We start from the raw sequence: 16,407 nt of genomic DNA on the forward strand, positions 1-16,407 counted from the left end.
GTACCCACAGCTACTGGAGAACAAACCGGGTTTTTAAGTGAGCGGAAGATGAGCCCGCCCTTCCCAAAGGAGGCAGCCACGTCGTCAACCGTGTGCGGAAGACGTTCTGCATCAAGATCGTCCAAATTAAACCCAGGAGGGGAGACCAGCACTCCCACCAGAGCAGCTAAAACGAGAGACTGCCGGCGTCACGTGCGGACGAGAAGGGCACAGAGCAGGCAGAAGTGTCAGCTCTGACACCGGCGCAGCTCGCCAGTGGCACTCCTGCTTCCCGAATATAAACCAGGACCCTCATGACTGCCCACCTGAAGTCCAGCCCCGTCGCCAACGGAAAGTTCCATGCACAGGGTCAGAAAGGTGCCGGGACACCAGCTCGCCGAGCGTCCCCAGGAGCAGACAGGACCGGTGCGCTTGGCCGCGGGGAGACACACAGGAACCAGACTGGGCTCGACCCCCTCCCCCCTTTTGCCCGAGCAGGAATGCAGCACTCACCCTCACAGCTTAGGGGTATGTACGTGAAAAATAGACCATTCAGGTCAGTAAGTGAATCAGAAGTCGCTGGTTACAGAAAAATAGCTGATTTCTAGAAACAATCAGGAAATGACGCTCAAGTATCACTTCAGTTAGGATCAGAAGACACCAAACCTGCAGGAGTGACTCTAGCAGAAGACGTCAGTCTGCGGCCTCCACACGACGACGCGGCGTTGCCAAGAGAAAGCGGAGACGAACCAAAAGGAGGAGCATCCTGTCCGTGGGTCAGACCCAACCAAACGGCCGACAGGATGGTCTCTGCAGACCCCGCTTCAGGCCACAAGTGTCCCATCAAAACGCCCCAGGCCTCCTGTGGAACCCAACCAGCCTCAGAACCTACGTGGAAGCTCAAAGGACCCAAATGAGCAGGACCACGTGGAGGGGCCACACACACGTGGACCAGAAAATGGCCACAGTCGCTGGAGACCACCCCGGGCTAAGGGCCAAAGGTTCAGACTGAAGAGCAGAGGCTGCTGCCTCAGGACAAAAGCTCGGCAGTGACACGGCGCGGGGGGGCCCTGTTCAGTAAGTGACAGGGACCGTGTGAACATCCACAGGGAAGAAAATACCCACGGACCCAGCCGCAAAGACGGACAGGAGCCCAGCCCGCAAGCAGCCACCACCACCACACCCAATAGGCCACAGGTCAGCTGCAAGGACCTCTGTGTGACAAGGACACGGGCCAGCCTCCACTCTCTCGGGGACAAACTGCTGGCCCATCTGCCAGCGGGCGCGTGTCACGCCCCCAGGGGGAACTGCCCACACATCCCTCCGCAGAGGAGTGCACACGGCGGCGTGGCCGCCGCACGAAGAGCCTGCGAAGGGGACGGTGACATTCAATAGGGAGCCCCTGTGGAACCCCGGCAGGGCGGCCCCACTGCGGTACGTCGTCAGGAGGAGGCCATAAGGAGGCCTCCCAAGGCGGTGGTTGTTCTGCTAACTCTGATCTGGGTGCGGTTTGCCCCAGTGTTAAACAAGGAGCTATGAGGGCGCCTGGGTGGCTCAGCGGGTTAAGTCTCTGCCTTCGGCTCAGGTCATGATCCCAGGGTCCTGGGATCGAGCCCCGCATCGGGCTCTCTGCTCAGCAGGGAGCCTGCTTCCCCCCCTCTCTCTGCCTGCCTCTCTGCCTACTTGTGATCTCTGTGTGTATCAAATAAATAAAATCTTAAAAACAACAACAATGTACTATGAGATAAGACCCATTTCACTCAAGAGCTGACCGTCCTGGAGTCTCAGCTCCTCACACACCAGCCGTGCAGGGAAAACCCAGACCTGTGACAGAGCCAGGAGGGGGTCGGGGCGGCAGAGCAGCTCAGCCGGGGCTCCTGGCAGACTGGGGCTGGGGACCTTCCTGAGCGGCTGGGCCGGGGCAAGGACCATCGCTCGAGGCGGCTGCTGAGCTCTGCGCGCCAGCAAAACGGGTCGGGACAGAGACCACCAAGACGTCCCTCCTGGGGGGGGCATAGCTGAGAGAGAGCTACCTCACTTGAGAAGAAAGCAGAGCAGACACACACGGACCCCGTGGCAAACGTGCCCACACTGCCCTCGTCAGCCGGTCCCATGCGGGGACGGGCCGCTCAGAGAGGAGCCTGCCGCTCCTGGCCGCCTGGTGCGTGCCCAGGGCCAGAAGGCGGCTCCCTCCAAGGCAGGCGCTGGGCTCTGGGGGCCTTTTCTGCGCAGCTTGCGTGGGCGGAGAACTGAGGTGGGGGCACGTGGTCTGGAGGCCCAGCTGCCTGCCCACTCGGGGGAGCCAGGCTGGAGGCAGAGGAGGCAGCCCAGACAGGGACCTGTGGGGACGCTGACCCTGGGAAGACCCACACTCAGACCTGGGCACCGTGATGACCAACGACGCTCGGCCGTTTTGTGTGAAAGCGTCCCAAGGTAAGAGTTGCTGGGCTGGCCCATGGCACATCCATCCCCAGCAGCTCCTGCCCCTCGTGGGCACAGCAGCACACGGTCATCCCAAGTCGCAGCCGGAACCCCCGCACCCAGGCCTCCCAGACCCGCCTGCGACTCCCACCCAAGCTCACACCAGAACTGCAGCCCCAGCCTGCCCACAGCTCCGCGTGGGGCCTCCTGCCTGCTCCCGCGCACGGCACGGGGTGCTGAGGGACAGGGCCATTGGGACAGAATGCGTGGCCACAGATGCCCACGCAGCAGAGCCTCTGCAGTCTATGCACTGTGACGAGCTCCCTCACAGGCCGACCTTCACGACCTGCGCCCGTCTCCCCTCAACCCGATGGAGGGCCGGGCTCGACTCACTCAGCCCCTCCTACCCCCCAACCGGGACGTCAGCAGAGAAAGCAGGTGCACGGACACGGAGCTTCCGTTCACACAGGTCACAGCATGGGTGGCCTGCCATGCAGGCGTCCCGGGGGACGGGGACTCCTCGAGGGTGAAGGGCGGTGCCACCCACGACAAGCTGGCAGGGCCGGCTCACTCCCACCACGAGCGCGAGGCGCTCTGTTCTGACCGCAGACGTGCGCGCGGCCAGGGACAGCGCACACGGGCACCCCAGCAGTGCTTCCGGTCGGGGCGCGGCAAAGACGACCTCCCTGAAACCACGACAGACCTCTGCGGCCCCAGACCAGACGCGTGGGCCCACACCGACGCTGTCAGCAACCTGCCTGTGACCCTAGTGACAGCCTCACTCAGGCTCCCGAGTGCCGGGCACGTCCTTAAGAAAAAGCAGGTCTGCGGCCCCGGCCCCGATCTGGCCTGGGTCACTGTCGCTGCAGAGGGACGTCGACGAGGGCGGGGCCCCGGAGCCAGCGGTGGCGCCGGTGAGGGCGGGCGGCCGGACATTACCTTCCTCCCCGTCTGCTTCTCCACCATGTCGCTGCCGAGGGAGCGGTCTTCGGGCTGCGGCGTCCGCGAACACCCCCCCTTGGGCATGGCTCTCCTCCCTCACCTGGTCTTCATCTATGCGGCCGTCGTCTCGCCATCGACCGTCGGCTGCAAACGAGAGCACACACAGGGTCGGTCAGGGCCATCCCCACGAAGCCCAGGCAAGCTCAAATTCACACCCCCCCGGAACGGACTGGGTGCCGCCCTCCGCTCTGACGGGGCTGTGCTGCCCGAGGCATGGTGCTAGCAAGGGTCCTCGGGCCCCCGCCCCGTAGCCCACGCCAGGGTGCAGAGCTTGGCCCGGCTCCTGCAGGCCCCCTGGCCCGCTCCACGGGCAGGGTCACACCCCAGGGGCAGGACCTCCCAGCAGTGACCCTCTACGCCATGGCCTTACCCCCCACTCACCACTGGCGCCCCCTGGGAAGCAGCTGCCTCCCCGCACGGCCCCCAGACAGAAGGTCAGGATGAGAACCATGCAGACCCAATTCCCCAACTTCTCCCAAACAAAATGAGCAGGAAGCAGCCATGAGATGCCCCTGAGGGAGCCCTCCCAGTCCCGTCAGATGTCCCAGCAACTCGGGTGCCGCGATCTGGGCCCACTGAGCAGGACCCTACACAGGGACCTGAGGCCCAGCCGCTGTATTTCCCAGGAAATGCCAGGCCACAGGCTGCCTTATTTCTGTATTTTATGATGTACTGACATGGTTAAAAACAAAAACAAAAACACCCCGCTGTCTGGGGAGAGACTGCCCCTCCCAGAGTGGCCCTTTCTTCGAGACAGCAAACCGTTCCTGCACGAGACCACCACCAACTCTTCACCTAACACACACAGGCCAGCCACCAGGCAACCAGAGGCCCCCTAAGGACCCACACAGCATTACTTCGACCGGCCTGTCCGGAGCTGTCCAGCCTCCCGCTGGCTTGCTCTCCGGCAGAAACCCCAGCGGGCCTTCCTGGTGGCCCTGGGGGAGCCCCCATGAGACCTGAGAGCAAAGTCAACCTCTCCGTCTCTGCCAGTGGCCATGCTGACCTGACCTGACCATGGCAACACGGACCTTCTGAAACGCGGCCTCCTGCTCGCTCCGCGCGGTCTTCCCAAAAGCCACTGTCTTCTCTTTTTATACTTTTTGTACTTCTAAAAATATTTTATTGATGTACTGAGAGAGAGAAAGGGCGCGAGTGATGTGAAAGGCGGAGGGAGCAACTGAGCAGGGGCCCGACGTGGGGCTCGGTCCCCGGACCCCGGGGTCAGGACCAGGGCGCCCAAGGCAGACGCTTCACCCACGGAGCCACCAGGTGCCCCCACTTCTAAATGTCCACCCTCAGGGTCAGAAAACAGTGTACCCACCACCACCGCCACCAGCCACCCCCCGTGACACACCTCTGTGCTTTGCTGTCTGGATAAGAAGTTTCTGGGACTAAGTCACCGAAGGGGCCGGCCCCACATCTGCAGGGGGTGCGGCTTCTGAACGACAACCTTCACGCACCACGGGAACACGGAGCTCTCCCCGGCCCCGCCAGCTCCCTGCGTGCGCCCTGAACTGCCCTGTCCCACGTCTTCCAGAGATCTCTCGTTTTTCCACATTAACTGATAGTTAACTGACCTGAGAAGACACCTCAGTTTACTTCAGGAAGAGGGACCAGGCTGACCAACTTGATTCACGTCCCGACACCTCTCCCCTGCACACAAAGGAGGGGACAGAGGTGCCACCCACACGCTCCAGCGGCGGAAGCCGAAAACACTTCTGCCTCTGCCTGCAATGGTGAACGCGCCTCCAACTTCCCAGCCCAGAACACTGCGCCTGCCAGGCTCGGGGGCACATGCTGCGACTCCTTGGCCATCATTCAGGAGAAGCCCCCGACGGCCGGCTCTCCCGACGGGAAATGGAACAGAGTCATGGTGGCATGTCCAGCCCTCCTGCTCGGGAGTGGGAAAGGCCCGGACCAGCCGATCTCCAGCCTACTCTGTAGTGGCTACGCCTCCCTGAGATGGCTCTGGGAGGTGGTCTCTCCATTCGAAGTAGAGTTCTGAGACCCCTAAGCTGAAAGGCCTCCTCCTCCTGCCTCCGTGGGAAGAGCCAGAGCTACAGAACGGGATACGGAGAACACAGTCCAGCCCCGTGACAAGGACCCCACCTCCACGGTCAGACTCTCCCTCAGAATGGCCAGAGGTGGCACCAGGCACGAGGAAGGAGTGATGTTAATTCTGAGCCAGCTCCTCCAGCATCTTCCATGTCCATGCGCCCTGGGCCCGGGCAGACGCCCAGCATCACGGGGAAATACCTGTGCCCAGCATTCAGAGAGAGCGTCTGGACATTCAGGGTGACTCACAGAGAGCCACCCGAAGGCCTTCCGCGACGGCCCTTCAGGGCGCACCCAGCTCTGCGAAGACCCTGCAAACCATGAAGTACTACACCGGTGCTGCCCGAGAGTGGCTCTCAATGTCAGCGCTGAAGTCAAACCATCGAAGCCCTGGGTGCCAGTCCCCGTGCCAAGTCCCTCCGAGCCGGGCTGGGACACACGCCTCTGCCAGCAGACACCTGCCTGTCATGTTCCGTCCGCGTCCAAAATAAAACTGCTACCGTCTCACCAGCAAGACTGGCTTTCTTCTGACTAGCAGAGAACGGCACCCCAGGACTGACAAGCCAGCCCCGAACCACAGGCAATTCCAGGGCACGGGGCAGAGGAGACTCTTGGAGCTGCTGCTACCTACAAGTCTAGCAGGGTGGACGTGGGAGCCGGAAGCACGGTGGCTTCTCGGTGGCTGGGCTGCTGCTGGGGTAGGAGGAAACCTCCATTCCTCCTGCTGGGACAGTGAACCAGTCCCCCCCCCCCCCCCCCGCAGATCTGCAGCCGACAGCCAGTGCTGGGCACGGGAGCTGCCCCGGCCCGCCCTGCCTCCCCGCACCGCTGTAAATGAGATTTCCCTTTATTAATTTTCACCTTTCGTTTTGTGAACAACAGTTATTTCCATGCAACCTGCTGCAGGGTGACGGCGGCCCCCAGCCTCACGGCGGTGGTTCAAGAGACGTTCTGTGCCAGCCACCGGCCCAGCAGGCCGTGCCCCGTGCCCACCCGGGAGCCTCAGGTTGGGAGGGTCATCCCAAATGTTCTGCTTCCTTTTCCCTAAGACGTTTTCTTTCAGCCCACATGCACGATGACAGCTGAGACCGCCGAGGCCACCTCAGTGCCCCTTGGTTGCAAACACCTCAGTATTCCCAACCGGTCTAGAGCACGAGGATGACGGGTACGGCCATGGTCCCCTCAGGGCCTGGGCCTCGCAGCACCCCAGACTCATTTCTTCAGGGGCAGTCAGCGAGACAGCTTCACGAAGGCTTTCTGCTCGACGGCTCAGAGTCGCCAAGGACGTGTTCCGACTGGTTTTCCTGCCAAGCTGGACGCACTGGGTCAACCGTCCTGTGTCTCACAAGACCCGCCTGGCAAGCTGCAGGGCCAAGGGGACTGATGTCCTCCGTGACAAACTAGCTGAGGACTGGTCTCCAACGCACCTTCATCTTCCGTCAACCTGGTCTCCCCAGCCTCACGGCTGTCCAGTCTCGAGCTGCACGGCACCCCCCACCCCCGCATGCAGCCAGCCCCTCTCTCTCGGCTCAGAGAAACGGTCGTGCCGGCAAAGGGAAGGACGCAGGCGCAGACAGAAGCCCGGACGCTCTCATCGCCACCCACGACTGGCACAAGGTTGCGCAGAACTGGTCAGGGGCCAGGCTCACCCCTTCTTCCAGGGGTCCTCTAGGAGGGCAGAGGCTGCCAGGGTACCACAGGCTCCCTGCTTACTGCTGGGTACTCACTGTTCAACCCACGAAGAGGCTGGGACCCACCCCCAACAGAGGCATCACAGTGGAGACCATCTCCGTGGCAGCGGGAGGGGGAGGTCGTCTCTTCTAACAAGTTCCAAGGCCAACTGAAGCTGGGCTCTGGGGCTGTCTGCCCAAACCACAGGGGCGCTCTAGTCCACATCCAAAACAAGCACACTCCGGGATACACGCAGACCGGGTCCTCGGCACCACAGCGGCAGGACGTGGGGGATGTCTGCAGGGCCGTGTGCATTCGGATGAAGGGAGCGTGGCTGGTCCAAGGCCGCTCCAACCACTGGCCAGTCCCTGCACAGGACAGGCCCCTGGATGCAGGCCCCCTCCTGCACCTCCAAACCAAAAGGCAGCAGCTCCAGCTTCGCAAGCTGCTGGGAGGCACAGAGACCACTCAGGAAAGCACTCAAGAGTGCGCGGAATTGGACGAGTCCCCTGACAAGAGCCCCCGGCCGGTGCCCTGACACCAAAGTCCGCCTCGATGGCTGGCTCTGAGAGTCCATCACTGCTCTGGCAGCCACGGGTCAGAACCCGGCCTCCTGGTCTGGACAGGAAGCAGCTGCAGTCTGCAGCCAGCTCCCTGCCCAGGGCCACGCACGGCTGGGAAAGGTCATGCAGCTCCACACCTGCCCATATCACAGGGGCCCACGGCCCGCGGGAGCACCACCTGCTGCCTGACGGACAGGGTCTCTCTCCTGCTCACCCTGGGACCCTGTGCTGTGGCTGCGCACAGAGTCCGTTCAGAGGGGCGGGCAGGACAGCCACGATAAGAGCTCCCTCTCCCAACAAGGACGGCGACCAGCTGTGCTCTCCGAAAGGCGTCTTGAGCAGCGTTCAGGCTGAGCACAGCCGCCGGAGCCAGCCCCCGGCCACACGTCTGCAAGCACACACGGCTTAACCTAAGCCAACCCCAAATACCATAGCCACACCGTCTTCTCTTTGCCAAACACAGAATCATACCGCAAGGCTCGCCGCAGGTAGGAGACAGAGGCTCCCTCCAGGACCGAACCTGATGCAAGAGAAGAACCGATCCTGTTGTAACACCGACAGTCTAGCAAAAATCCCGGGACCCAGCCTTACCCCTCCTTCTCGAGGGCTAAGCTAACAGCAAGACACGGGGAGACCAGAAGGTGTGTGTAGTGGCTGCATGCGGGTCAGAGCTGGAGTCCGCGTGGACAGAGCCACAGCCCGTGCAAGTTCACACAAGCCCTGGGGGCGCAAGTCCAGAGGACCAGGAGGGCTCAGACCAGTCAGGCCAGGAGAGCAGTTCTTGTGGGAAGGCGCAGTGGCCCCGAACTCAGGGTCACCAGCCCAGACTGCTCCACAGAGGCAACACACCCCCGCAATCAAGGGAGGCCCACCAGCCCCCAGGACGCTGAGTCCAACTCAGCAGCAAGCCCAGGAAGGAGAGAGGAAACCTGAGAAGATGACCCAGTGACCAGACTCACACATGGGAGGGAGTCCCGAGGGCTCCCAACACATTAAGAGCCCCTCCCTGGGCTCCTGGGGGGCTCTGTCGTTAAGCATCTGCCTGCCATTCAGGTCATAATCCCAGGGGCCTGGGACTGTGCTCTGCTGCATGGGGCTCTCTGTTCGGCAGGAAGCCTGCTTCTCCCTCTCCTACTCCCCCTGCTTGGTGCCCGCTCTCGCTGGGTCTCTGTCAAATAAATAAATCTTTAAAAAAAAAAAAAATGCTCCTTAACCAACTCCGAGACACATCACAGAACAAAGAGAAACAATGACTTAGAAGCAATCCTGGTTTTAGCAGTGTAGAAAAATTCACGGAGAGAGAATAAAAGAGTCAAAACTCTAAATATGAGAGAAAAGGCTGAGAGCTGGAGAACCGATCCCGAACGCTCACGTCCTGCAAAGGCAAAGGCACTACCGAAGGGGTGACAGAAGCAAACAGCCTGGGACACGACTCTTCCCACGGGAGGACTGTGACCCCGGCGAACAGCCAGCGCCCCACGACCTACCTTCACCACACCTCCAGAGGCGCACCTGCGCTCGGGGCAGCGCCGCATCCTCGGCAAAGGAGCGGGCGGGACTTGGGGAGCGGCGCCCTGCATTTTCAGAGGGCCAGACAGCACCGGGACGCAGGTCCAGAGACTCCAACACCGAATCCGGCCACAATGCCAGCCAGGGCAAGGGCACAGTGAAGACGGCCTCGAGCCTGCAGAAAAGCCGAGCCACCACCTCCTCCCTCCGCAGAGGAGAGCGGGAGGTTACAGAGTCACAAAATACAGCCCAAAGCCAAAACCAGCCCTCTCCCCGCTTCAGGAACAACGGAGAGAGAAGAAGGAGTTTCTGATTTTATTTTATTTTATTTTTGAGTAATTTCTACACCCAATGTGGGGCTTGAACTCACAGGACCAACTCAGAGTAGGCTGCTCTGTGGACGCAAGCCCGCAGGGCACCCTGGGCCTCGCATTTTATACCTTCGGGGGACAAAGCAATTCAAGACTAGCATTTGTGACATATGAAAGTCGCATGGAATGAAAATGTCCACGTCCACAAATAAAGTTTAACCAGACGGCGGCCACGTGTTTGCTACTGGCCCCCCACCACGGTGCAGTGGCTGTGCCGTCTGCAGGCTCTGAGGGAGCCCGAACCCCTTCTGGGGGCTTGCGAGGCCAACACTGTTTTCATGACAACCTGCCCTTCCTAAGGGACCAGCGAGGGAGACACCCACTCAAAGGCGAGACCCTCACACAACCCCAGTGACACGACCCTGCGGCACCCGCCGACTGTCCTGGAGCCAGAAGCAACAGTTTGGGATCTTACTGAACTGCAAACCTTGAGGCTCCGTCCTTCTGTGCTCTGACAAGACTCAAGGGCGCGTGGCGGGCAGTGCTAACTCCCAGGAGAGCGTCTGGGCCTGGCCGGCTGACCCGGCTACATTTCCACAGAACACAGGCTTAACCTGAAAGACTCACAGACAAACCGTTATTATTACTCAGACCTGGGTTTCCAGGTCTCTTCTCAAAACCCACGGAACTGGAAATCAACAGTAGCCGTGGTCAGTAACGAAGCTCGAGCTGCCAAGTGCACCCTGAGCTCAGGAAAACCCGCCTCCACATCCACGAGCTCAACAGCATCCCAGCACCGGAAGACACCGCGACGGGGCTGGCGGTAACGTTAAAAGGCACATCAAGTGGGCTCCACCGCGGGCTTACACAACCCCGTGAGCTGAGGTCAAGAGTCTGATGCTTAACCAAAGGAGGCTCCCATGCCCCTCAAAAATGAGAAATTCTTAATATAAACATGTTACTATTAGGAGGATCTGCATGAATCAACATTTTCCAAATAATCAATACAGGACACCCACAAGAGAAGACCCACTAAGGGACAGGACACGGCCACTGACCGGCAGTGCCAACGCCGTAGTGGCTTTCCAGATCCCCTGAGAAGGTACCCACACAGGTCTCTTTTCACACCACATGCCTGTGAGAGGCTAGACTACTTCTGCACTTAAAGAAACAAAAAACAAACACACCAAAAAACCAGCAGCAGAAAGCAGATGGAGTGCAGACACGGAGTGCTACGCAGCTTGCAAACAGAGAACAGTGCCACTCTTCTCACCACGTTTCATTTCTTTTATAAAATAGTTACTTTCCAGAAAAAATGTGTATGTATATGTACTACTTTACTATTCCTTAGAAGTTTTTTAAGTCCTCTCTACACCCGATGGTGGGGCTCAAACTCACAACCCCAAGACCAAAAGTCGCATTTGCTCCAGCGGAGCCCGCCAGGCGCCCTGTGCTACTTCATCACCTTGAGTGAATCAAATGTCAAACCTTCAAAGGCAACATGTGAGCATATGAACACGACAGCTGCAGCCCACAGAACGGAAGCCATGTGGGGTCCTTACGAACCCTCAGTGTGGAAGAGTCAGCCCAGCCAGCGTAGGGGCCCCACAGAAGCACAAGGGCACAGAGAACCCTGCAGGGGAGCACCTACAGCAGAGGAAGGACACCCAAACCAGAGGGGACCGTGAGAATCCAGAGAACAGCATCTGAGCAGAAGGCTGAACTGTCCTACGGAAAAGTGGAAAAGATGTCTAAAAAAAGAAAGAACGCATGCAAATAAATAAGCTACAAAGGAAAGAACCTCAGATTACATAAACACATATTAATAAACAAATTTAAATAAAGTCAAGGTCCAAGAGCTGAAGAAACAGTGTCCGACCAGCAGAGCCGGACTGGAACAAGTTCCCCGCCCGTGGCGCACACGGACCAGGAGCTCGGAGCTGCCGCAGGGCAGGGCAGGGCTGACAGCTCAGTCCCACAGTGGTGAGGGGACACCTGGACATCTGTATGGACAAACGTGACACCTTCCAACTTACAGAGAAGTCAATTCTGGACAGATGACAGATCTCAAGCGCAAGAGGCGCTACCACGAAGCCACTAGACAACAGCACAGAAAAACACCATCACACCTCCATCAGTGTCAAGAAAGATCTTTTAACCATAAAGGTAATGTCTGAAAATGCTGACACTTTGAAAGTAACACGTTTGTCTATTTTTTAAAGACTTTATTTATTTATTTGACAGACAGAGATCACAAGCAAGCAGAGAGAGGCAGAGAGAGGAGGAAGCAGGCTCCCCGCAGAGCAGAGAGCCCGATGCGGGGCTCGATCCCAGGACCCTGAGACCATGACCTGAGCCGAAGGCAGAGGCCTTAACCCACCGAGCCACCCAGGTGCCCCAACAAAAACTTCTAACCAGAATATATAAAGAGCTCCTACAAATCATTAAGGAAAAGACAAAATATCCAAAACAATAAATGGACACAAGACTTAAGGCACCTCACGAAAGAGAAGATGTAAAAGGTCAGGAAGTAGGTGACTTACCAACTGCTTTAGCCATCAAGCACGGTAAACAAAAACCAAGATGCGGTATCAAGCACCGACGCAGACGCAGAGCAGAGGCGAGTCGGTCCGGACGGGAGCTGGGCCGGGGGCCGCAGCACGGCTGCACACGTCCCACACAGCGCCACGCGCACGAGCCCCACAGCCGCGTGTGTCCGAGGCCACGCTGGCACGGCGCAGCGCACGGCAGGGACGACACAGACATGACCCGAACGACGTTGAGAAAAACGACTCGCGGTCCCCAACGGCAGACGGCCGCTCCAAGCGAGCATGTGGTTGCCAGCGGAGTCCGCGGAGTCCGGGCCGGAAGGCTGGCCTCAGGGACGAAGCGCAGCGTTTGTGCTGCATCTGGTGAGCGGACTGTCCCGGGCCGGCAGGGCTCCGTCAGTGGGGCGTCTGCTTTGGGCTCAGGTCATGACCCCATGACCTGACGGGGGTCCTGCGACGGAGCCCCGTGACAGGCTGCCTGCTAGGGGGGAGCCTGCCTCTCCCTCTCCCGCTGCCTCTGCTCCACCCCCCAACTCACGCTGGCTGGCACGCAGGTGCACGCGATCACTCGCTCGCTCGCTCTCAAATAAATAAATATCTTTGTTTTAAGTGAGTTGTACATTTTTACTTTGTGGACAGTGTGCATCATGTCACATTTCACAATAAATAAAGTTCGAGAGGCCGGTATGTCTGAAACGTGTATGAACACGCCCTGGGGCAGCATTACGGGTCGGGCACCTGATGGGGTCCAGGCGGGTCTCCCTTCACATGACCCAGGCCCCCAGGACGGGCCAGTGTAGTCACACGGACATTACAGGGCAGCATCTCAAAGCTTCCCTAGCCTATGCACAAAGTCCAGCACAAGATACTAATGACGGAACAGAATGGAAAGCACAATCCCGAGACTTGAATTCAAGGCAAACACACAGCTGTAAGGGAGAGCTGAACAGGATGAGGAGACCGCAGGAAGCACACTGTCTTCGGTGGAAGGGGCCAAGGCACAGACTGCTGTGACAAGAGGAGAGCCATGTGGGCTGCTCAACCCCGCGACAGCAGCGGCAGACCGGAGGAGGGAGAGAGTCCAGAGCGCCGTGTGGGCTGATCTGCACGGAGGCGACCAGTGGGGGAACAAAGAGCATCAAACAGATCAGAGAGAGGGCCAGACACTCTCGTGCATTCCTGCTGGGAAGGCAAAGAGGGTGGCCCTGGCGGACAGGAGTGGGCTCACCTGGCAGAGTCAAGTACGTATCGCCCCAGCCCCATGGCCGGAGCTGTCCTGAAATGCAGCTCCGCCCAGAGACACAAACCTCCATGCCAGGAGGCTGCTTGGACCATGTGGCATATCTACACAGAGCAGGACAAAGTGGGGGGCGGGGGGTCTACTGCTCTGGGCTGGGCTCCCCAGTAACGCCAGCTGTAGATGCAGGTGTGCTCGTGGCAATGAATACAGAACATGCAAGGATGGTTCGACCCTGAAAATCAGCACACATTAACAGGCTAAGGACAGAATCACAAATCCAAACAACTGATACAGAAAAAGTACTTTACAAAATTCGGTACTCCTGATGAAACGCAGCACAACAGCAGCGCAAGGGAGTAGCCTGCATGAGGCCACACGCATGCACAGGAGCTCACGGTGAACGTCGTTCCTAACTGAGGAAAACTGGACGTTTTCTCCCCAGGATCGGGAACGAGGCGAGGACGTCCCCTCCCTCCGCCACTGCTGGACAGCACAACATAAGCACTGGCCTGCGCAGCAAGGCAAGAAAAATTAAAAGCATACAAACTGGGGAAGGAAGAAATAAACCACTCTCTTTGGTGATGACATGACTGTCTATCTAGAAAACAGCAAGGTGGGGCGCCTGGGGGGCTCAGGGGGTTAAGCCTCTGCCTTAGGCTCAGGTCATGGTCTCAGGGTCCTGGGATTGAGCCCCGCATCGGGCTCTCTGCTCAGCGTGGAGCCTGCTTCCTCCACTCTCCCTGCCTCTCTGCCTACTTGTGATCTCTGTCTGTCAAATAAATAAATAAAATCTTAAAAAAAAGAAAGAAAGAAAGAAAGAAAACAGCAAGGAATCTATAAAAACTCCTAGAAATAATGAGTTCAGGAAGGCTGCAGACTTCCAGATCAACACACAGAAGTCCACTACACAGCGGACCCTCCAGCAACACGGGTCTGAAGTGCACAGGTCCATTTACATGCAGAGTTTTAGGATAAATACAGTGCAGTCCTGCAAATGCATTTTCTCTTCCTTATGATTTTCTTAGTAACATTTTTTCTCCAGCTTACCCTACGGTAAGAATATGTAGTATGTGAGTTCTGAAGGACAAAATTATACCCAGATTGTCCAGTGTGTGGGGGCTGGCGCACCTCACGCTCCCATCGTTCAAAGGCCAACCGTACTTCTACCAACTGGTGAGGACTACGTGGAAACATGATACTGTCTACAAAAGCCCGAAATAAAAATGAACAACTCAGGTATAAATTTAAAACAGAAAAACTATAAAAACCTATGAAAATTTTTAGGGCAGATGAGTAACGGGAGAAAATCTTTAGAGCAAGACAAAAGTTTTTATTTTTACTTCCTTAAGAATTTATCTGTAGGGCGCCTGGGTGGCTCAGTGGGTTAAGCCGCTGCCTTCGGCTCGGGTCATGATCTCAGGGTCCTGGGATCGAGTCCCGCATTGGGCTCTCTGCTCAGCAGGGAGCCTGCTTCCCTCTCTCTCTCTCTCTGCCTACTTGTGATTTCTCTCTGTCAAATAAATAAATAAAATCTGTAATAAATAAATAAATTCTTTAAAAAAAAAAAAAGAATTTATCTGTAAGTAATCTCTACATCCACTGTGGGGCTCGTACCTACAACATCAAGGTCAGAAGTCACAAGCTCCACTGACTGAGCCGGAGAGGCACCCCCAGGGACAGAGCTTCAGACAGGACCTCAGCAGCACATGTGATCTACAGAAAGTGATAAAGGGCATCACCACAAGATTAAAGCCTTTGCCTGTGTAGAAGACCCAGATCCCGGGAGAGAAGATACCTGCGAACCATCAGACAGAGGCTCCCCTACTAGTAAACCACAGTCCCAACAGCAAACATCCACAGTCCAGAGAACGGACACAGGACAGGAGCACTGAACTGTGGCTCTGGGGTCGCATCAGGTGCGGACAGAGATCACCCAGCAGGATGGGTCTGGAACACACGTTGTTCAGAGAGTGACGCAACTCCCACCACCTCACGAAGGAAGTGGTTCGGTAAACAGGTTTCTGGGTGTGTGCAGAAGGCATGTGTGCACGGCAGTGACACAGACTGTTTTTCTCTCAAAAGGAAGCTGTCAGGACATTTCAGACACACTGGCCAAGCTGGTTAAGAGCCCTGGGTTTGTGGTTAGATACGTCGAAGCTTCTCCATCTATAAAGTAAAGAAACAAAACCTTCTCCTAGTAAGAGGTTAGAGCAGCATCTGTGGCGGGCCTGGGGCTTAATCAATGCTCCTTAACCACCCGTTAAGGTGCTGGAGGCACCAGGAGGTGTGTTCCCAGGGGCAGAACCGTGGAGGCTGGGGAAGCTGGGCTCCACCCACCTCTGATCCTACAGGCTCCCCTGGTGTCTCCCCTCGTCCTTGTGTCACTGCCCCGAAGCATCAAGTCCCACCTGCTTGGAGACGGGCCAGGGCCACAAGTGCTGCAGGCTAATGCCACGGCCCCCCTGACCAGGTGCTCAGCAGGCTATAGCGTCCTCGGATATGTGACCAGGGTGGGCAGTTGGGACCTGGCCTGGGAGTATGGAGTGGTGGGCACAACCCCAATGATGAGTGTGCAGAGGCCTCCAAAGCCACACCACGCCCACAACAACTTGTGCAAACCCTGCCAAGAGCCCAGATGTTCCCCACTAGAGAATGGATGGACCATGGTGGCGCCAAGATGCAGAGAAAGCCCCTGGAGCCTGCAAGTTGGTAGGGGACAACTGCCCGCACTTGGGTGGTCATACAGGCGCACGTAAGAAGAGCCCATCCTCCCGCAAACAGAAAGTGGGTGCTGCCTCCCACATCACTGCTGGCCTAGCGAGATCTCTGCCCCCCTCAGCTCAGGTGAGCCTGGCTCGCCAGCGAAGCCCTGCACCCAGCACCCAGTGTCCTGGCCCCCGGTACCCCACCGGCCACGTCACTCCCTGAGGCAGAACAGCAGGTGACACAGCCATGGGATGCGGCCCCGCCAGAGCGCCCCCGGCCCTCCCCGTGGGCCCACGTCCCCCCTTCTTGCAAGTGTGTTTTCTCATGCCAGCGAAGGGCGTTCCTGAGTCTCCCCAGGCCTCGCCCCAGAGGCTGGAGGTGAAGACAGCACACACATA

General features: G+C 58.1%; 1 protein-coding gene across 9 annotated transcripts in view; it reads right to left on the reverse strand.

Annotated features, from left to right (window-relative positions):
- ANKRD11 (ankyrin repeat domain 11) overlaps window positions 1-16,407 on the reverse strand; it is a 178,383-nt gene that overhangs the window by 28,202 nt on the left and 133,774 nt on the right. For all 9 annotated transcript variants that reach the window (XM_045076460.1, XM_045076461.1, XM_045076462.1 and 6 more), the window contains one exon: window positions 3,340-3,486. In XM_045076460.1, the coding sequence (XP_044932395.1) occupies window positions 3,340-3,426 (87 nt within the window). In that variant the 5' untranslated portion in view covers window positions 3,427-3,486. The remainder of the gene's footprint in view (window positions 1-3,339; window positions 3,487-16,407) is intronic.

Source organism: Mustela putorius, unplaced genomic scaffold (genome assembly GCF_011764305.1).
Source record: "Mustela putorius furo isolate JIRA1106 unplaced genomic scaffold, ASM1176430v1.1 tig00000174_pilon_pilon_pilon, whole genome shotgun sequence".
Lineage (NCBI taxonomy): Eukaryota > Metazoa > Chordata > Mammalia > Carnivora > Mustelidae > Mustela > Mustela putorius.